Source organism: Siniperca chuatsi, linkage group LG5 (genome assembly GCF_020085105.1).
Source record: "Siniperca chuatsi isolate FFG_IHB_CAS linkage group LG5, ASM2008510v1, whole genome shotgun sequence".
NCBI classification, from domain to species: Eukaryota; Metazoa; Chordata; class Actinopteri; order Centrarchiformes; family Sinipercidae; genus Siniperca; species Siniperca chuatsi.
In genome coordinates this window covers 18,899,009-18,922,732 of record NC_058046.1, presented here as the reverse complement: position 1 = coordinate 18,922,732, position 23,724 = coordinate 18,899,009, and the positions used below count along the sequence as shown (strand labels likewise).

Genomic DNA, 23,724 nt, shown 5'->3' with positions numbered 1-23,724 from the left:
GAAAGAGAATATATGAGAAGTATATCAGAAACAGAAGCGAGAAGAAGCTAGATGAAGAGCGAGGATGCGTCCCAGGGGAGGGGAGTGTAATCCTGGCCAGTAATTGCTAACTGGCTCCATACCTCCCCTGAGATACATCACAAGGAGACAAACATAGGAGACAGCAGGTTAAACCCAGTAACACAGCGCTCAGCTCTTCACAAGCAAATGAGAAACTGTGCTGTGCAACTCATCACTGTCCCCAAAGCTCTGCAGTACAGCTCTGGCTGTGTATCCAATCGAACATTCTCAGAAAGCAGCAAACAACAAAAGAAAAGATTAACAAAACTGCAGCAAAGTTTTAATTCAGAACCATTTTATAATGTGCTAAGATAGACAAAAAGAAAAATGATCAATCTGCTGACTACTAAATTGTAGATTTATATTCTGGTATGCTGAGTAAATTTTATAAATTCCCAGCTGGTGCATCAAACCTGTAAGAGGAAAATGGCTCTTGCTTGCTGCATAACTCTTACAGTCTGAAGGTTGAGGTCATTAATTATCCTACAACCTCAGAATACTAACTGAGTATGCATCTGCACAAGTCTGGTCACTGTGACAGGATTTCCAGGATTTTACTGCAGTAATAAAAGAGTTTGCTTCTCTAGTGAGACAATGAATCACAAGCAAAATGTGAAGCCTGTGTTTACCATTTGAAACAGTCTGCAGTGATCTCTTCATTGTCTGATGTACACTATATTTATCAAAGAGTTTTCATCATTGAAAGGCAAAGAGCTTAATTAAAACCCATGTACACAAGACCGTAAGCATACATTAACTGACACACATAAATCCTTTACATGCATGCAAACAGCTGCTCAGGCTATGAGAGGAGGAGGGTCTGTTGACAGCAGCCTTGGTTCATGTAAAACAGGGCTGGAATATAAAAAATTATAAAAGAAAAAAATATTAATGCTTTTGACAGACTGGTCTTATTAACAGAGGTACAGTATATCAGGTGCAATTCCACAACATACTGCACATTTTCTAGTCTTAAATTATTTGCTTGTGATTCGCAATTTTAAAGTAGCCACTCATTAACTGCACTCACAAATGCACACAAACATAATACAGTAAGAATGTTTGAGATGCAGTATTATTGTGCTTAAAGTTATAATCTTTAAATTTTATAATGAAATCAAAGCCTATTTTTGATATTACATACGGTTGCCGCTTTTTCTGAAATAACCATTCAATGTATTTACATTCTGTAATGACCTCTGTATATAATAGTTTGTTTTTTCCCATTCCTATGCTGGATTCAAACTGCCTTCACATGCACGTGGGATTCACAGGAAATGATCCATACGTGCAAACCAGCATTACCTTTTGTAATTGTAACCCCCTAGATTGGACTGAGATCTTAAGGATTACAACTTTAATGATAGACTTTAATGACTCCTACTCGAATATATTCATCTAAGCACTAATGTTGGTCAAATATTTAAATCACTGGCTTAGCAAATACAGACATTTTATGAGTATTTTATCCATATCACCAATTCATGCTATTGATGAGAACTCACTGTTGAGCTACTGTAACTGTATCTCATTGAACACCCTAATAATGTAGAAAGATTTAGCAAAATCGTGCTTCATGAGTCAGTAACCTCGTAACACAGCAAGATCGTGATCCATCATGATAACAGTCCAGGTGCCAGCGCTGCAAGATAATGACCATAAAAGTAGCCATCAAACCAGAAAAGAGGGGATTGCCGTCACAGAGCAGTAGTAGAGATGTCTCTAAAGTACTCTTAAGTTATGTGCATTAATAATTAAAAATGATGAGCGCATAGCAGCAGCTCAAGGGGCTGACCTTGCTCTCTAACCTCTAAAATGCTTACAGTATAGGTAGATACTAGATGTATTTGTAACTAGGGAGGGATGAAAGTAAAATGTCAACTGCACACTGACAAAGTTTTCATGTTCTCAGAAACACAGACATATTTCACTGAGAATTGATTATCAAAGTGATGGCACATGGTAGTGCAGCTCCAAAAGAGGTTTTACAAACCACTCAAAATAATTCTGTTCATCATAGCAGCACAAGTATGCTGGGTGAGAGTACATTTGATTGTCAGACTACAGATAGCACTGATTATCAATGGCTCAACTTCCAATTTCATAAATACAATTTTTTCACGCACAGGGACAAATGCTTCCAGTAAAAATAGATAGGAATGGAGTGATGTCAATGGCCAGGTCAGACCTACAAAATATGGTACAAGGCAAAAAGTGTACACACTTTCTGGAATCAACACAGTACACGAGGCAGGCATTCTCTGTGGGTGCTTTATTTGTGCTTTGCTCATTTACGTTACAAGAATATAGCAGATATATGCCCATAGGACTTCCACAACATGACAACTTAAATTTAATTAGACAGAAATCACAAAATGTTTCAGAGGCTTGTCAGATTGCAATCAGGTTTGTTAGCATTAAGAATTCATCCTTGCATAAAGTAACAACTGTACTGTCTCTCTGGTAGCTTTCTTATGCTGCTTTCCGCCTCTATTTTTCACAAATCCCAATTCCTGCCTACTGGAGCGCTGCCTTCGTGACAGTGACAATGACATGGCTTTCAACCAGATATCATTGTTTGGCATGTGCATGCCTCCCAGAGTTCTCTATCATGGGGAGTTGCGACATTCTAAAGCATCTTATTATTCAGGCTGTTTTATTTGTTACTTTTTTAACAGTGGCCCAGTTGGAACAATGAGCTCTCCAATTTACTGAGCTAAAGTGGTAAACTATTGTTACTGAACTCTGTAAATTACATTAAAACTATGTTCTACCAAAAACTGGTCTTTATTTTGATTTAGCTGCTTGATAAGGACAGCGGGCTCTGATTTAAACTCATATAGTTAATGTTTGTTTAGTTTAGAGTTGATCTTTATTAGTTAATTTATTTGTAAGTTGTACTGACAGCTAAATTACCTAGTTGTTTACAGACAAAATGAATAAGTGGATCTAGAAAAAAGCTATTTAGAAATTTTTACATTACAAATTATTGGCCAACACCAGAACCTGATTTTCATTTCATTAATATCCCACAAAAGGGCCAAGTAAGAATGATTATATGTCCATTGTTTTGAAACGGGGGTCAAGAGCTACTCATGTCTTATATTTCTAGTCACATTTATTCACATGTAATAAAACACTCACCTCCAATCCAAACCAGCTGATTGAGCCATTTAAAAAAAAAACATCTATCAAATGTCAATGTCCCAAACTCACATGTTAAAATATCTTAAATCCACATATGTAGCATGTCTACATGTAAATGTATTTTCTGTATCAATGTTTCAAATTTCAATTTGTCAAACTCAAGGTATTGTCCTTGGAGGATTTCAGACTATTGGATCAAGAGAGATGTGATGTGTTGGTTCTGACTCACTCGTTTCTTTGTGTAACTTAATCACATCCCAACATTCATACTGAGGACAGTGTGCAGAAGCCTACTATGAAAAATCTTAAAACAACATGGCATATACCACCTATGCCAAACTCATTTCAGTGAACAAACAGGCAAAGTGAGGAGACAGAGAGCCTGGAGCTTAAGAGCACAGCTGTTCAACTCAACATTGTCCAACTCTGCCATAGGCAAGAAAACCATAGATGAAGTGAGAGAGGTGGAAAGAATAGGATGAGACAGTGAGGGGACAATGTGATAGCTAACACATTTCTTCATTGTTCCTTCAAAAGGTAACAACATAATCATATACAGACACCATGAAGCACACTGTATAGGATGCTATTAACCTGCCATGAACAGTAATAGAATATTGATTTGTTCTGTGCAAAAGCCTTTACCATTTGGACAACATGCTATGCAGGCTAGTGCTGCTTGTGAGTGGACACAGTGCAATCCTATTAATCTGTAGTCCTTACTACTACTACATTTATATGAAATGTCCTGTTGCACTCAGGGACAGGTTCTAGGACCCTGGGATATACATCATGTCGCATTTTACAGTTTCTGATGACGCAATGATCTCTTCACACTAATATGTGAACACAGATGAATGTTGCCAACACAACACGTAGGCCTGGCAGGCTCCGACTCATCCATATGCAAATGTGAGGTGGAGCAGGCGCAAAGAAAAGAGAGGAAATGAGTGTGAGTGAGAACAGCACGGGAGAAAGAAGGGAAAGAGGGAAGTAGACTGCATGCAGTGAAGAGTGCAGGGGAGAGGACAGACTGCTCTTTTTTCAGCATGAGGCGCTACATTGCAGAGGAAGGCAGCAGAAATGTGGGCATCCATGGCGACAGATGAGAGAGGAAGATGGATGGAGGAATGACAGCTATCTCTCATACAGACATACAATGAGGAGGATATAGCAGGATGAGGAAGGTTTTGTCGTTGGACAGATGGAGAGGAGTGTGACAGCTCCGTGCTCCTGTGTTATAGCTTTAGCCATAGCTGTACTGACCCTGGTTGAGTTTACTCAGGCAGCCCGAGTTGCAGAGGGAGCGGACCATCCCCGGCTCCCAGCAGCTCCGGCCCTTCATCCCACTCTCTGCAGGCCTGATCCCACTCCACGCTCCCTGAGACGCAACGCTGCCCTGGGCCACTACATAATTCCAGCGAAGGGGGGGCTGAGGCAGCAACTTGCCCTATTCAGCATTGCAGCGTGCACACACATACTTGCACACTCACACACATACATACAGTACAAAGACAGGGGAGCGATACAGGCGCTCCCTCTGGTAATTCCTATGTCCTCTCCTGCATTGCTTCCCTTTCTTCTGGAAACACACACGCACTTGGGACACACACATTCACGAAGCTCGGTACATTTACAATTCCTCCACATACTTCTCTCAGTGCAGTGCAGATTGGAGAGGGAGGGAGGGAGGGAGGGAGTGAAGCAGAGAGGAGATAAGACTCAGCAGCCAGCAGTCACACAACTAAGACCAGAATGCATTGCCCCCCCCCAAGTCTGCTGCTTTCGCAGCTTGACAGAAAAAGTCGACTATTTCAGGAAAGCTAAATAGCAGAGATGGTATTATGTAAAGGCTATGTTGCTTCCAAAATGATGCCACGATTAGCTAATGTATGATGAGACATGAGGGATGAAAATGTTCAGATTAAGATACAACAACCAAAGGCAAAAGGTCAAATAAAACATCCTTCAATAAAATGTCCATTTCGCCTTCTACTGATTGATGTGTCCCTCCTCTGCTGTCCTCTATCAGAATCTCTTTATAGTGCTGATCACCAGCCGCTGATGGACCACTTCAAATCTGAGCTCCCACAGAGAGGTCAGTGTCACTGTACCAATACAACACAATTCATACTGTAGTTATTCCTGAGCTGCAATAACAAGCCTCACTGCCAGTGTACATATCACACTGTACTGTAACTCAAGGTCACCTTGGCCACCTGAACCGAGTTAAATGCGGGTTTCTTTGAACACACATTACAACATTTCTAGGTAGGGCTGGCCAATAATTATTCAATATATCATTTATTTACTTTCACTGCAATCACATCATGAAGTACAGTATGACCATATACTGTTATTGTTTCACAAATTTCTGCTAGTCAAACTAATGATTCAGAGCAAGCTATAATAAAAAAAAGTATCAAAATTAGTTATTTAACTTTTTATTTTACACATACAGTATGAAGAGTTTTATCTGCTGTTGATTATTTTATAATGTATGTGATTGTATGATATTGTGATTGTGATGTATCGATATCTGAAAATATCCTTAATATTATCATGATAACAATTTCAAGCATATCACCCAGACTTAAGGCTGGATGATAAACCAAATTTATTAAATTACTAGCATTGTGAACCTCTTGCCAACCTAAATATACTTTCATTTTAGTTTTCATAGAGTCTGAATCCCATATACTATACTGAGAATAGCTACAACAACCAATGACATCTAATTGTACGTCCAACCAACCAACCAGCAAATCAGCTCAAACTCTGGAAGTCCAAAATCTTGGTCATACTGTAATTAATGCAGACAACCATATAGAAAGTAAACCAGCACAAGAAAGGAAATGTCATGTACTGAGGTATTTAAAAAATACTTATAGTTGCATTTATCGACATTGACATAAATGTGACAGTTTATTTATTTATTTTATTGTTTTAAATCGTTTCAGATAATATCATTCAGCTCTACCCAGACCTTGTTGTAAGTGATTTCTGTTAAGTGTGTTTGATAACAGCCATGGACAGAAAAATATTCAAAGTGCCTAGTTTTGGTTTTAATTACCTCTAGTGAAATACTTAGCTATGTAAACATGGCCTCCGGGGGACATTTTTAAATTATGTTAAGGCCATTGCCATCGTTCAGAGTACACATTCCTTAGGGTGTTATTGATAATAATAAGTATATTTTAGTTGGCTAGGACACCCTACACCTTGGATGCAACATCACACATAAATGTGTGATTAGGGAAAGGAAGGCAGCCTCTGCCTCATTGCAAATCTATTTTTACACTGTAAACAGCTTACATGTATCAGTAATGCTATGAATATCTCTGGGCCATGGCTTCAAGAAAAGCATAGGCTGTTACTGTTTCATGATACAACACCAATTCCTTCTTCCAAGGGTAACAGTATGGATAAAATGCATGAAAACAGCTGTGCAAATTAGGCCAGCAGTATACTGAGTAGTTCCTCCCTTGATTGAAAACACTGCTACAGTATTGCATGAAGCTTGTCTTCTGTAATATCCCTGTTGCAGTGATTCTGTAAAATATCTGCTAACAGCAGAAACAGGTAACAGGCAAGGGCTTCTGTTGACTGTAAGTGAGGTGAGGGAAGTGCTGACAGGGAAAGATTGTTGGACTGTAAATAAATAACATCCCCTAAAGGTCCCGGGGCATGTTCAAGGGTGCGCTGAAGCATGAAACCTCAATCAATTTCATACTTGACCATCATCATTTCTTTTTCTACAGTACAGTTAAGTTTAACCATGAAAGAGAGCCAAACCTGACTAGTGAGAACAGCTGGCTTTGTGTGGTGTATCTGCTCATTTTATCAACGGCCTTTAAAATACATCATCTTTTTGGGTGCATTTTACAGTCTGCTCTTTCTTCTATTTTGTTTTCACTCGTTACTCTTAAAGGTGGGGTATGTGATTCTAATCCAATACACATCTTTTTGTCAAAATCAGCCAATATCTCCTCACGGTCCGCTAGCTGTCCGTTCTGTGTGCGCTGAAAAAAAATCCGGTGTTTGTACACAGCTCTGGCTCTGTAAATGGGAAATAAACAAAGTGGCTCGGACCAGGCCACACAACACTATTCCAGCCATAAGTTGTGTGTCAGTAAACGTTAAATAACTTGCCCACGGACATTCAGCTTACTTTTTAGTTTGCCAAGATATGCTGTTGGTGTGATGTTAGCTACAGTAGCAGGAGAGAGGAGAGAGAAACCGTCTTGTCCTCTCTGGATGTTAACGTCGCTGCAGCAACTGTAGGGACAGTTTACTAATCGCATACCCCACCTTTAATGTAAAGCACTTTGAGCTGCATTCTGTGTATGAAAGTTCATTATTATCATTATTATCTGTGGATTAAACTGAGATAAATATAGTTACTGTATAGTCAATGGCCTGTTAAGAGAACTGAAATATAATCTTTAAAAGTGAGTATTTTCTCAAGCTACGGTATTGGATTTCACATTGTAAACTACTAAATGTCATAATTATACAGTATATATACATACACAGTGCTTTCAGGTACCAACACTTATACACATACAGTACATGTGTATAGATAAATAGAAATGACATCTAAATCATTTTTACGCCATTTTCATTTTAGAGATTGAAAGATTAAAACAAATACTGCACCCTGATTTCCAAATATAGATGACTCCAATCTATCAATATCATCTCCATGAGAGGGATCAAGTTTTAAAAATGCTCTGGACTCTAAGGAGTGAAGTTGCTCCAAATATCACATATTATTATTTTTGAAATCCCAAAGTTAAGCAGAAATTTAACCCCACATATCCCTGTTTATTTACTGGAGGGAGGAGAGACAGTTGAAGGCCAAATCATCTGAAAGACAAACTAAAGACTAAAAGAGGGTTTTTAAAGAGCATGAGTTACAGTCTCATTAAGCTAATTACTGCATTAAGATCCAGGAACCCAAACAGTCAGCACAGCCTGAATGCACAAGCACTGAGCTCATTAAAACCAGTTCAAACAGCTCAGTTCAAGAAAACTGTTTCATCGTGGGAAATAACTAATTTTAACAGGAAAATTACACTTTAGAAGTCACATTCTGAGTTTGAGAGACCATTTAAAACATTAGGCTGTGTCAGTTCCAGCAGCAGTAGCCATATAAATGCTTTTGATCCATGCCAAAAGACCACATTATGCCAGACACTGTGCTGCCTCACTGTCACTGAGGTAACAGAAGACAACTTGCTTGTAAGAACCAGAAAGACTAAAATCGACTGCAGTGAAATACAAGCCTGAAACTGAGGGCTCCTAATGGACTGACGCTCCTCCTGTGGTGATAATAACTTGCTTATCAAAGGAGGTGTAAGATCTTTAATTAACCACAAATGTAAGAGTTCAGAGTAATTGCTTCCTGCGTCAGCCTGCACTGGCTCATAGTAGAGAAAATATGCATCAACTTTATGATTTAGTAATCACAAACAGACACTTCATATCAATGCCGCACGCAGCAGAGTGAAATTACAGCTGACTCTCAATACGCTGGGGCAATGAATCATCCAGCCCTGCATCTTCTTAGTCATCACTGACAAATGAACTCCAGTCCAGATAGCATCTTTGCATGGCAGCTGTTGGTGTTGGCACTCTAAGTACCTCTGTGAGTTGTGTCTTTAAAATTTTGATGTTTGAGGGCTCAAAAATATCCTTGCACGTGTCTTAAAGCACGTAGAAGTAATGGTAAGTTAAAAATATAAAACTCTTGAGAAGTGCCTTAATTCCTCATTAAAGAATAGTTTCAGTTCAGTGATATTTGTGGGATGTCTTGCATGTACAGTTTAATAGGCTGAAGGTCAGGACTTTCCAGATACTGTAGCAACATTTCAGCAGTAAAACCTGCTGTGGAAGACATTTCTGTGCTGTGTGTAAGTCATTAACACATTATGAGACCTAACCTCTCCTAAGATTCAGGATAATCCACAGATATGTTGTGAGCAGTTTCATGTTGGTACTATTTTCTTTCTACCGATAGTTCCTACATGAAACTGCTCACAACAGGTCTGTGGATTATCTTGAGTAACCGGGTCATGATTTCTGGAAAGAGACATTGCTGTAGAGTTTTTCAAATGTATTTTTTTGGCCCTTTGAGCACCACAAGCCAAGTGCCATATAGTCCCATTGTATTAAAAAAAGTGCAGATATCTCTACGACCGACATCTCCAAAACTTGGCAACTCACATCTAAACAATCTAGATGGATAAATAGCACTACAGGTAAGAGGAAAAGTATGTATTTTTGATTTGGGGGTAAACTGTCCCTTTAAGGGTGTCCCACCATCCCGGGTACGAAAAAAACAACTGATCAACACAATTCAAGAGTGCGCATGCAGTATCTCACACACACACACACACACACACACTGACACGTGCACACTCAGCAAGAAGATGAACTGCAACAGTGACATCTGAAAGCAGTGTAGCTGTCGCTGCTCTCAGGCAGTTACAATGGCGCCCCGAAGCGCTGTTGGGATTTTGCGCTTTCTGGTGTCAATGGCGGCCACACAAGCAAAATGTACCGCAGAGATAAAGAAATGTTTTAATAAAATGTAAGCTAATTTATAATCTAATCATTTCCATGGTTTTCCGTTTTATTTATGCGCCCATCATTGTAGAAAAACAGCCATTTTATAATTGGGATGACCAGCATTTACTTTGGGACAGTTTAAATTGTATTTCGGGATGGGAGTGAAAAAAGTTAAGTTAGAGTCCTCATCAATTCCATCTATTCAGACTTTGCTCAAAATATTGTGATAATATTGAAGCATGTACCAAGTATTGTTTTGTGAATTGAATAAACAGAATAATCTACAAACCTCCTTCACATCACCTGTCCTCACCCACCAGAGTGGCATCTTCTCAATCACTCCTACATTCTTCATTATCAGGTCAAACATGTCACAAACTCCAGTGGCATTCCTGTGCTCACAAATAACAATGTTGTTTTATAAATCACCCACTTATGGACAATGTTACATTTGTGACAAAAAAAAGAATATTCTTTTCCAATTCCATCACTGATGCAGAACCAAACACTTGGGTGAAAGGAATACTTCCTTAAAAAAAATAATGATTTTTCTTTTCATCTCTCACGGTACTTAGCATGAAATGCCAGACGGAAAGTTGAAACTAATATTGTCCACAGAGAATGGAGCTTCCAACAGTGGTGGCCTTTCAACAACAACAAAACAATATCCAGCCCACTCTGGCAGATTGCAATTCTGTGGGAAAAACACTTTTAGCCGACTATGGGGAAAAGAGCACAAGGTGGCATAAAGAGCAACACCTGATCAGTGAAAAAAGATGTCACATCACAGAAATCCACTGAGAGGATGAAAAAGGAGGGAAATGGAAAACTGAACCTGAATACTGAACCACTATTGTCCTAGTTGACCGCCTTGCAAAATGGTCAAGCAATCCATATTTTAATGACCTGCCTGTATCAGCGTTCTCAATTTCTCAACTTCTCCTCGCTGCTGATAAAGCAGAAAAGCTACAGAGTGTACGACAGAGAGAAAATGTGGGTGTCGACTGGGACACAATGTGAGCTTAATAATGAATTCAGGTTTCATGCAGCATACAGCCGGTCATTGGACACACTGAAGCCATACAGAGTAGACAAATCCCAATACAACAAAAGACAGCACAATAGTACCAGAGATGTAGTGTGGATTCTGTAACAATGCAGTACTTCAATAGCACTGTCCACTGACAGTATGGAGTCAAGATTAACATAATTTATAGATCCATTAAACAGAATAATACCAAAACACCCATGTAAGAGATAAAATGCGAGAGAAACACAAGCACAATATTCAAACCTAATTATCTAGCTTTGACTCCCACACACAAAATCATATGAAGACACACACACACACACACACAGTACATTATCAAGCAGAAAGGAAAACATATTTATCATAATCTTTTGTTCTTAGACATGTGGCCTGTCTTTAAAGGATAATTCCAGTTATTTACAACTACATTCTCATAGATTTGGTCCAATCAACCCTGATCTAAATTTTGAGAAATACAGAGAACAGGGGCTGTGGTCAAAACATCCACCATCATTTCTCAAACCAGTTCTGCAGCTCTAACATGCAGAAACCAACACATGTGCTTGTTTGTGATTTAACCACAGCAGTAGACCCAGTGCAGTGTGTTTGGTCTTAGCATGGTAAGATAAGAGGGAAGTGCCATCCCTATTCTGTCCAGACAGTACTCCATTCTCCATGCTAAAAATGCACTGTTTGCCCTGTGTGGCTTCAAAAGAAATACAAGAGTAAAGACAACAGGACAAGGACAATGGGTTTGATTAGTTTCACTTGTTTTAGAATATACTCTAAGAAAAACAACAACAACCTAGACACAATGGAGTTTCAAAGAGCAAGTGAGATCAGTGGGAGAGGAAGCGGGTGGCATGTAACTCCAAGATCAATGTAGGCATGGCCAAGAGTGGTGGGGGGGACATGCAGTTTATGGAGGGAGTGTGAGTTCAGAGAGGTCAAATCCATTATGAGACAGCAATGGTTTGATTTCACGGGGACACCTGGCTGTTACATTCACAACAGATTTAAGAGACAGAAAAGGGAGAAAGAAGTTAAATATGGCCAAAAAGCAGGAAGGGGAAAAAAGGAGAAAGAAAAGCACCCAGAGGATGATTTTTGGCTTGTTGACTACTTGGACAGCCAGAGTGTTTGTGATCTCTGTGAAGAGCTTGGCTTCATCTGGCAGTGATATTTGTTATGTTGAATCTGACTCTGATCTCTTTGTCTCCATCTCCCTCGTCATTGGGGACTGAGCTGATCTAGCAAATCGACCTCTGCCGGCACGCGCTTTTACATCAAAGACAAACAAGGACAAGCCATTCGATACACAGCCGCTGCAGAACTAATTGGTGAGGATGATAAGCATGCCATCTGTCATTTCATAACATACTTTCATGAGCTCAGAAAGTATTGCAGGTGATAAAATGCAGTATTTTAAAACACAGTTTTAAAACACAGTCTAGAGAGAGCGCAACAGACTTTATTTTATAGATCTGTCACCACAAAACATTTGTCACTTTATTAGAAAATCATTAAAATAATTTTCAGTCACAAATTTACTGACGCATTTGATTCGTGGAAAGGATGCAACTATTACTTTATAAATTTTCTGTCAGAATTTATTGCCATGTAGACTGGTGTAGTAAAACGAATGCAGCATACACTCAGTCCTACAACTTGAGTCTCCTGCCCTTTCACAATGGGAAAATTTATACAAAAGAGCAAAACAATAAATTAAATAAATTCTTCATCACTGTTTTCAATTCACTGTTAATGGAGAAACATGCTACTTACTTACTTCTTCAATAATTCTACAACGTTTTCCAATTTCAAAGTGGAGTTTGTCTCCTGAATGAGCTCGAATAATTTCTGGGACAGATGTCTATATATGTCTATATACTATATACAGCTAACAATGGAAATTACAGATATCCTTGATTTAACCAACACAAATCAGCCAATATATTCACCAATATACTGTAATATAAGCTACAATATTTACACACAGCTGCATCTAATCATCTTAACCAGATACACATATGCACACAAACACATACACACACATTCCTGAGCAAAATGTAAATTAAAGAAAAGCAGCATACTTACAAGAGAGAAAGGGTGCCTTTTTATTTTTCCCCAGACTTTGCAGGACAATAGCAATGTTTTAAGCAAAACAACGAGTGAAAAAGGGAGAGTTGGAGAAACCAGAGGGTCATTCCATTCAGGACTAAACCCCACTGGATAAAAAGCAGAGTACACGGCTTACTGAGAGAGAGAGGAGGAGAGAGAGAAAGAGGGAGGGGACAGGAAAACCGAGTGAGAGGGTGACTGGAAGAGAGAGGAAGAGCGAGTGCCGGAGCGAATGGTGGAGAGAAAAAACAGGGAGACAGTCAGGAGATAGGGAGAGAGATGGAGGGATGGAGAAAACAACAAATGAGGCTTGTTTAAGAAGGCACTCCTAATCTGTCCTCACATCTTCGCATTCGATAGCCCCACTGTTTCAGGACCATGGACAGAGCACTACCTTTTCCTGTAAAAGGAGAGCAGCAGCTAGGTTGTGCAATAAAAGAGTAAAAGAAAACATTTTAAGAGAAAAATAACACAAGCAAGAGGATAAATGTCTGTGTTAACTGAACCCCTACAAGTAAATCATGTGACTACCAGTTTCCTCACACACCAGAGTAACTAGAGTCAGTTTAAGTAAGGACTGTCAGATTCACTTATTGATCAAATGCTGATGCAGACAATGCACTGTTGTTCGAGAACTCAATATACACATCAGTTTGCATGCTGGGAGCATCAGGGTCAGGTGCAGGAGGACAGCCTCTACTGCGGATCTGTAGCTGCTGCTATTACTTTCCTGCCTACTTTAGCTGCATCTGTCTGAACTCAGCTAGACCAACAGAAACCTCTGATTGGATGACTGGTTCCAGCATCTAGGAATTTCTCAATTTTTCCACCAACTTCAACTAAATCTTTCCAGTATAGACTAAAAATTCACCATCTAAGCACATTTTCACTTGTGTGAAATTTAAATAGGAGTGCATGTTAGGCTCGCAAATTCAAGCCACCACGGGAACAAGTGATTCAGCGTGCTGCGATCCCACTTTCACATGCAGTGGCAAAAACAAGGCAGGCGAACCCAGAAGTGAGGTCATGTTGAAGTGAGAGGAAACACTGCCACCTGCTGAATGTATGGCTCAGACTGCAGGCAGTTTAACAGCTTCAGTAAGCTTCAAGTTGAGACAGGAGTCTTACAAGGTATTAATGGATTTTAGATTTTAAAACCTTCTCAGGCTAAGATAAAAAAAAGATAAAAGCACAATCAAAGATGGTAATGAAACAAGCCACGTCAAGGTATAAGTTATAACTGGTCTCTATTTACACACATGACGTGCCCAGGGTTTGCACTGTGCTCTCCTGGAAAGATTGATAGGAGCTCTGTTCCACCAACAGAGAGGGGAGGGCAGGTTAATGAATGTAAGAGCCTAATGACAAAACTATCCATAAATTACATTTTGATAAGCACTGAGAACGTACTGTATATAGTTATGCACTGTGGTATTAAAGCAATACTCTCAGTAGCAGTTGCATTAACAGATACTTCATTTTTTGTGTCCCCTTTCTCACATTCTCTTACATCCTCTTCCCACAGATAGATTAGCTGTGAAAGAAAGTGTTAAAAAAACACAAAGACACACACATACTCTTTCTCTAAGCTTTAAAGCAGTTACTGAGTCAAAGCTTCAACAAAGTACAAACAATGTACTGCTTCATAAAATAAAAGTCTAATGCCGGGCAGGAAATTATAGCACTAATGCAATAATTACTAGAGATTTAAAGTTTTGTGTTTTAAACAAAGTATTTAGCAAACAGTTAAAGAGGTTCTGAATGAGTGTTAAAATCTACAATCCACATTGAAGTGTCAAAAGTTTGCTAAAAATTTTGGGATGAAAAAAAACTTTAGTATAAAGCCTTAGATAATTGCAAAATTTTCATAGCAACAGCTTACAATTGCTATCATATCATATTTGGTCTGAGAACAGGTTGCCTGACATCAAAACTGTACCGTAGCTGGATATTAGCATACTGTATTTGTACTTGACAACAGACCAGGCTGCAGAAAATACACCAACATTTCTCTCCTGCTTACTGGAAGTGGCAAGCTAAAAAGCACTCATATTCTTTCCCAGTCTATATTTAGTGATCTGACTTTCAAATAGAGGCCAGAGGAATATATAGCCTGTCTCAGTCTCTGTAGACCCTGTCTATAAAAGACTGGGGCAGAGAGACTTTGGGATGATGCCAGGGTGAAATGTGAAGAAAAAACTGGAATCTGAATTACATTAAAGAATGAGGATGTGAGCTGAAACACCAGCTGTGCTGAATATGAAATGCTAGGGGACACTGGTGAATCAAATATATACAAATATCTAGGTTGGCTTGAGGACTATGCTGTACATGCTGACCCAGTGTTGACCACACCTTTTACTTTACAGGGATCTTACTTAATAACTGAACTAACTAAGTAAATACACACTCTTGTGTGTTTGCCCAAGACTGTATCAGCCCAGCCTTTATTTATCCAGGTTAAAGTCTGACCATTAACGTCTTGCATCAGTGCCTCATGGGTGTAGAGCCAGACCGGGATTTTTGAGACTGATACTGACACAAAAAGGGAAAAATTCAAAGATTACTGATATGGTGGCCAATACATTGAATTTTTGAGCTGGAATTAAAATAGACCTTATCTATGTGGATAGTGCACCGATATGACTATGCAAAGGTACTCAGAAGGCTGCTTTCTTAAACAAATATATTCTTTAACATGTTAAATATTTATAACATATATATGATATATGTTAAAGTATTTCACAAACTAGTTAGCAACTTACCGTGAAGACACCGCTTGACTCCGTCTGCACCACCCTCTGCTCAGCTGTGATGCACTCTGCTACATGTGCTGCAGACAGTGCTGACTGAATATTGCAAACAATGGAGTCGGAGCGTGCTCTGCTGGACAAACTATGTGATGACACCATTTCTAAATCACCCCAAGCATCGTTTTCTGCATATATGTTCTATAAAAAAAGTTTCCATATCAGTGCATATCGGAAAACATATATGCCGATATCGATATATCTGTGATAGGCCCATATCGGTCAGGCTCTAATTACGCTCTTACAGCTTGCACCTGAGAGACTATAAACAACATGCCATGCAGCTTAAATGTTCCATATAAGTAGCTGCTTGTTCCAGCTGCCCTTACCAGACTGATCGTTCATCATGCGGATGGCTTTAGCTTTGGCCAACTCTAGTGCTGTGACCCATCTCTGCCGCTCAACTTCTGTGCTAGCCTTCAGGTGGTAAGTGCGGCCGCCACTGCTCAGGACAATATTGCAGGCATCCTCTGTATCGATGTGTGCCGTGGCCAAGTTGATTGTTCCACGACATGTATGGGCCATCTCTGCCTGCGTCCTGCAACAAAATACCAGATAGAAAAGGAGACAGAAAAAGACAGAGAGAGAGAAAGTCAAGCAGACACAAGAGAGAGCTGAAGACACTGGTCTAGGACCTCATTTGTCATCATTGCAGTTAGGATGGTACAATTGACATTCCTATGGCCAAAAAGCACACGCAGGGAGGGGAGGAGGGACAGAGAACTGCCACAGATTACAGGATTCATTTTGAAAGCCAAGCAGCAATGGAAGTACTGGGTTATTTCACTAAACACACACCTTCTCTGTAGCACATTCATGAAACCTAAACCTGCATTAGCTAATGTTAAACAAATGGGAGAGTTTGAACTTCTAATTCACTTAGCATGACCTGCCTGCCCTGCTGTGAGTGTGTTGAATTGTGTGTATTCTGTGTAGCCTCCACTAAGACCAACTGTTGCACATTCAGTGGGCCACAGTAGTCTAGATAACACGGCCATTGTCTGGCTCAAAGCCTCTGTAGTGAACAAAACCAAACAATGAATAACAGCGCGAACAAAGAGAGAACAGAGTGTGAGAGCTGGTAAAAAAAATAGAGAGATAGCAGGGGAAAGAGCCAAAGCAGCAGAGCAAGAGATTAGAACAAAGAGCAAAGGCAAGAGTGTTGTATGTATGCGCACCGTGCAAGTCTAAGCCAAATGTACAGGCTGTATGTTTCCAAATAAATTCAATAAAACAATGGCTGCATAGCCTGACAGTGTACACAACTGCATCAAAAATGTTGATACTGTTGTACCTCATCCAAAACTGAAATACTGTAGAATTTATTAAGTAGCTTGATTATGAGACAGTTATTCTACAAGTTTTTAAATTAGGTCCTTTTTAGAACGGAGTTACTACAACTAATATTATTAACTGAAAAAAAGAAAATTCAAGAGAAACACAGTTCTATGGTGGAAAGCTGGCTGCCTGTCATTCTGTCATGGTTAAACAAGCTAAGCTGCAGGGATGGACCATCATGTCCCTCAGAGAGCTGAGTGTATGCAGGTCTTAACTCCAGCCACAGACAGATGATTTTGCTGATTAACACCCTCAACCAGAGAGCAGAAATTAATCAGCGAAATCACATGCTGTCGTGGTTGTTTAAACAAACATATCCTCAACCCTCAGTGTCACATGATTGCCCATCCATACTCTTGGAAACAGCCACTTTGAAGAATGCAGCCATGCAATCATGTATATGCATCTGTATTTGTCTGTGGGTGCTAACATCCATTCATCCATCCTCAGTGAGCCCTCACTGCCACGAGCAGCTGCCTCTCAGCAGCACTAAGCTCTACTCCAGCTCCAGTCTCAGTTGACACTGACAAGGTGGCTGCCGCCTTATTAAGCCAGAGGTTCAAGTGTATTTATAAGTTCTGCTAGGCAGTGATTTCCCTAACACTGCATCTACAGCCTGAAGTCAAGTCTTGTTATAATGCCAAACCAGAACAAGCGCTTCAGTGTACCGCTCTTCTGCTGGCACTCGGTGCACATCAGTTGTGCAGACAAGACCGCACTGGGGCCATGCGAAGCTGTGTAGAGGGCAGGCAGGGATCCTGAACAGCCCAGTTTCCAGCCGAGCTCAGCTGCAGAGTTCTGGCTATAAGTGGGTCAACAAACTGAGTGTGCTGCTGATGAGTAAGAGGAGATCCCCGCTGATCGCTTCTGCCCTGTGGGGAGGCGAGGCCATGCAAAGGCCATGAAATTATACAGTCAGGAAAACTACAAAAGCTGGGAAAGAGAAATAAGGACTACAGGGGCATTAAGGCATTAGTAGGGGGAGGGGGCAAAGGTGAGTGGGGGCAGCTGAGGGCATAAGAGAGGGTCCTGCATGTTGCGCTGAGCCAGGAGAGAATTGCGGTGTTTTACCTGTCAGTCCCCTGTGCACATATCCTCATAAAACACAAATCCACCGATCTGGAGCATGTAATGACAGAACAACAACTAGTGAACAACACAGAACAGGCGGCCATAAGCATGAGGAGAGATACAAAGACAGGCAGAGGAAATAGGACGCAGTACCCAGAGCATGAGAATGTAGATAGGTTTTGTTGTGGCTGGGGGCTGAAATATCACAAGACATGGAAGGAGAGAGCCAGAGAAACGCTGGGGAACGTGTCGTGCTGAAGACAGAAAGGAAACATAAAACAAGAAAACCAAAGCAATGTTACTGCAACATGGACAGCATGACATGACCTACTGAAAGGCTGAAACAAAGAGATGGTGAGAATGTGGCCAGACTCCCTGCTCTCTTTAACGTCACTCTACTGCTCTCACCTTCACATAAAAACACAAAGACCACCCGGACAGACTCGCACACAGAGACACTTTCTCACGCGCACACACACACACACACACACACACACACACACACACACACACACACACAGTAACCTAGTGCTAAGACCAACAAGGAGCCCATTAACAAGATTAGATCACAGCATCCATCTCTTGCTCCAGTCACTCTGCTGATGTGGCAGACTAGTAAACAGGGTTCAGGCCAGCCTCTAACCTACAGCTGGGCCCAAGGTTGGCTAGCTCACCACTGTCCCTCCACGCCTCCCTGCACCCAGGAGTGTGCCAGCAGTAACACCATAACCTGACTCTCTAAAGGGACGTGAATGGTGTCGAACCCCCACTGAGCATTTAAATTGCTTTACTATCTAGTTACTCTCCTGCAGCAGAGGAGGAAACGCGGCAGGCCTGCTCTAGTGTGAAAGACAAGGCCGAATTCACTGATATGGAAGCTCCAATAGCACTTAAAGCTTTAATGCCCTGTAATCTTCCCTAAAGCACCAAGCCAGATTTTCTTTAAGAGGTGAGCAAGTAGTGTTGAGAGTATTAAAACTGGGAGGAAAAGTCAATTAAGAAATTCCAAATGAAAGAAGCACAGTGAGAGAGGGAGGACAAAGATCTTGTCACATGTCTTGGTGAGAATGGCAAAATGAGGCTCTTTCTGTGATTTAAACTAAAAACGACAAGGCTGATGTGGAATAAAAGACAGCCAGCCTTGCAGTGTCAGAGCCAAAATGAATCAATAACAAGTGAAATGTTGAATCTCTATAAAAGTCATTACAGTTTAACAGGCACAAGTGCTGAGTGTGTTAGTCCGTGAGTGAAAGCATTGATTATGGTCCTCCATTGCCCTTTGGCTTCTCAGCTACAAGTTAGAGAACTACGCCTTTGCTTTGACAACAACAAGCCTCGGGAATGAAAGCGATCCCTCAGGTTATTGGCTAGACCTCTAATTGGCAGTTGCAAAGTGTCACTATTGATTTAAATATCAACTGGCTTTTTAAAAAGGGCAAACAAATATTGAACACTGAAAATCAACTGATCAATGCATGTTGGGCTACATCTGATGGGATGTGAGTCTCTTGGGCTTTAAAGTGCATCCTCTCATGACAGAGTGTAATCCATTACGAAATGTCTATCTACCAAATCGTATCATACACTTATCCAAAGTGACATCATTAAATCCTTAAAATGGGGGGCTTCGTGTTTATTACAGTGCTTCCACTTCAAAGACAAAACAGTTACTGACGATATTGGAGTAAAAGCAGCAACTGTAAACTTAAGTGTTATTAAAATAGTGAGTGGCAATAGTATAAGGCTATTTCCAACTGGCATATTTCTGTGTATTCTTCTCATAATTGTAGGACAAGAACAAAAATGTTCAGCACAAAGTGTACATCTGAGATCCAACACAATTATCACATGACACACAGTGAAGACACTTTAATTAACATGTTGTCACATTTGTCTGACTGTTTCCCTTTTACTTCACTCACAATAGAAGGGCAGATAGTCAGCCAGAGAAGGCACAGACAGAGGCATACAAAGCCTGAAGTCAGACACACACAATGTGGTCTGCCAGGAAGACATCAGTGGAGGAGACAACTCGTGCGCTTCACTGCCTCTGTGCTCAGATGTCGACAGGCTACCTTTACTTCAGGGACAGCAGTCACCTTACAACATAATGGACTATTAATAGAGGGTAGAGGCAACAGGAGTTTTTCCTTTCACCACGAGCAGGCAGGAGTGGGGGCTTTGGCTACCCTACCTCTGTGTCAAATAACAGTGCTAACAGCAAAAGACAATCAGGCTGCTTGGGAAAGTGTGGCACTAGGGTGTTGTATCTGTAGCATATGATGAAATGGGCTCCAAATTTGGTTTTGATCAGATTTTTCTGCAAGCACAATCAATAGAGAATGTTCTCCATCCAATCTGAAGATTCATATTTTTGAAGATTGCATTTATGACTGTTGGAGCTGCAGGGAAGCATCGTGAGTCAAAACTTTGCCTTGCAGTCAGAGGACCCAGACACAAAGCCCCATACTGACCAGAATTCACTCTCCAGAAGAGCCTTTAAACAGAGCAGTGAAGCCCTTCCTGCTTCATAGCCGATTTTGCACTCCAACCTCCCAGTGAAAGATGACATTTGAAAAGACAATTATCCCGGAGGGATCAGCTTTGTGTCACATTAATTATCTTTATTTAAGCAGGTTTTTTTTAAAAATAATTTCTGATTTTTTAAGGCATTTAAACTTCACAGCTTTAACTAATATCGACTAATAGTACTGTTAGCAGAGGAAAATTAACATCAGTGGATGCACATTCATTCTGCTATTAACCATATAATTAGGAAAATTGGTTTAAACAGGGTGAACAACTGTTGCAACAAGTACTCCATCTCTACTTTTATGAGAACCATGCACGTACAAAGGTGGTTCAGGGCTTCCTGGTGTGGCATCATTTAATTGCTTCATACCCATCCCATAGTGTAAAAGGTCCAAATGCTGGGTCTACTCATGAATTTAGCAATAAATATTTAGTTTAAACTGGTAAAACCTTATTAGTGTATCAAGGGCAGTGTGACCTAGAAGGCGATACAGCAGAGTATTTGAATGTTGACAAAAGCAGTCAAGTGGTAGCAAGCAAGCTGGTTAAACATGCAAGAGCCCAGCAATGAAAGCAATGAAAAGTATCAAGCTCTTGTATGACAAAATAATCACAACTCAGAGGTCCACTTATAGCTTTTTTTAAGAGCTTTCAACCGCATCTCACTATCTTCATCAGCAAATGAAGCTATGGAAATGCTAGAAAGTGGACCTTGAATTTGAGACTATTTTGTCACACATACTGTTTCACCATGTGACAGTTAATTTATCTTCTAGTAAGGTTGTATTAACATTAGACTGACAATGAATACGTTGTTGTTGAGTTAGGATTTGTTTTAGCCATTCAATCAAAAAGACATATTTAAATACTCAGCTTTATGTTGAACTCAAGTTATTCAAATTGCTCTTATGTCTAATCAGACCTTCATACACAGGACTCTTTTGTGTTGAAGCAAGTTGAATGTGTAAAGTGCTGTCAGAGAGACTAAATATTTGACTGCAGGCTGACGTGCTTTATGATCCATTCGTTGTGCCTCCAAACACACACACCTGTTGAAACATGACTCCCTTGCAAGAAGCACCTGAGCCACAGGTGTTAAGCTATTGTATAGCTAATGTTAGCTCACACCTAGCAACTGCGTGATGAGAGTGAAGACAGAATGATAATGATAGCGACCATCTCTTGCAACGTATCTCGTTACAGTGATCATACTAAGTAGCTTGGATCGGTAACGTTAGCTAATGAAATTAGTTAATTAATTTCGCAAAATGATATGACGTTCATAAGGAATAAAACATATGAACAGTGACATTAACATAAAAAGACATAATTAGGACATCGACTTTACTAACTAACTTACACGTTTAAAGACCAGTTAGTATCAGTGAGGAGCGGACAGCTGGATCTTCAACTGTCATGAGCGCACAGACTGAGGCTAGCGAGCTAGCTTAGCTTGCTAGCTAACGTCGGTACTTACTGTAGCTACATTTCTGACACTTTATTGAGTTAGGAACATTGCTGCTATTGCTGCTGTGTGTATGTCTGTCTGTGTTGGTGTCTCTGTGCGACATACAGTCAGACAAAGTAAAACGTCTACGTTTTTGTCACTGTCAACTTGAAGTCAATAGATAGCTGACTGTCCATTTGACAGCTAGCTTTAGCCTGCTGCTAGCCAGCTGAGGCAGCCAGCTGTAATGATGCGCTGACACAGAAATACGCTGTGCGCCCAATTACCGTTTATGTTGAGAAATTTTACACACTGCGTCTGAAAAATTTACCTGTAATATGAAAGCAGGCCATTGCTGAGGACAAACCATCGCCGCTGGTACCCTTTCAAATAGTTGGTCCATTTAAAAAGCCAGCCTTTGTAAGTATCCGATCCTGGTGCCGGGGCCGCGGCAGAGGCAGATGCCGAGCCCTTCCCTTGCTCGCTCATCCTCCGCTCCGCCGCAAGCCGAAGGATGCAGTATAAACCGGGGACAGCGGGGACAGGGACACTACCCCACCAGGTCTACCCGAACGAGGACGTCAGCACCGAGGAATGAGCTCGACGGAGGAGGGTCCGGGTCTAGGGCGAGAGAGACCACCGTGAGCCCCTTTCACATGACGCCGGAAAAAGACAACGAAGGAAGGACGAGAAGTGATGCCAAGACACTTTGCTGATGCAGACTGCAGAGGATTCAGAGCACAGAGCTGGACCTGATAGAAACGAAATTCCTTACATGGCCTCCATATACTCAGATAAGGCTGTCACCATATCAACAATGATTTCCATGACGACAGTGCCAGACAGTTTATAGCAGTAATTTTAGAAGGGAGCGGCTGCTGACCTGGCCATTTATTAAATGTGGATATGAATGGAAATGGCCGCTCTATCAATTCAAGTCTATGATTCAGACCTTCACCACGTGATGTTGTTATCTAAACATTTGACATGCGGTGTGGCGGCTGATTTCAGAACTGATACTCTTCAGGTGAGTAGACAGGTGTAGGAGAGACGCTTAAATTGTACGTACATAGAAATAATAAATGCACTCATTGATAACAGTGCACAGTAATGATGAGCTTGAAGATTTTTGGTAGTTTCCTCCATTATTGCTCTGTCTTGAACAGGGGATCCTATGTCAGAATATGTTAAGGACGTCATTATTTTAGTTTATATTGTGCTCGAATGGTGCATATTCCCAAATAAAATTTGGGACACTTGTGTACTTAATCTGGAATTTGGAGGCGACAGGGTACGTGCACAATGCACAGGGCTGTAATAATAATATGCTCCAACAACAAACTTGCCCCTTTGCTCAATGACAGGTTAATGTGGCCATGTTGCCCACAGGGAAAGTGGGGGGTCCTAAGAACCATTGTGTTTTGAACCACCATCAGCCAAGCATCAGTTAGTACCATGGACAGTGATGAGATAATTACTCAATTAATTAATTAATTAGTTTATATACTGACTATTATCACACTGCCACCTTAAATGAAAGTAGGTCAGTTGTTACATTGGGCAGATGATCATCTAGTTTTTGTTGAATACAATCA

General features: G+C 40.6%; 1 protein-coding gene across 5 annotated transcripts in view; it reads right to left on the bottom strand.

The window, feature by feature from the left end:
- Positions 1 to 23,210, bottom strand: part of osbp2b (oxysterol binding protein 2b) — a 49,585-nt gene extending 26,375 nt beyond the window's left edge. The window contains exons 1-2 of one of the 5 annotated variants that reach the window (XM_044195437.1): positions 22,461 to 23,210; positions 16,071 to 16,279 (exon numbers count right to left, since the gene is read on the bottom strand). In XM_044195437.1, the coding sequence (XP_044051372.1) occupies positions 16,071 to 16,279; positions 22,461 to 22,618 (367 nt within the window). In that variant the 5' untranslated portion in view covers positions 22,619 to 23,210. Of the gene's footprint in view, positions 1 to 16,070; positions 16,280 to 18,150; positions 18,195 to 22,460 lie in introns of those variants that run through there. The other 4 variants (XM_044195440.1, XM_044195436.1, XM_044195439.1 and 1 more) reach the window with 4 other exon arrangements.
- Between the last annotated feature and the right edge of the window lie 514 nt (positions 23,211 to 23,724).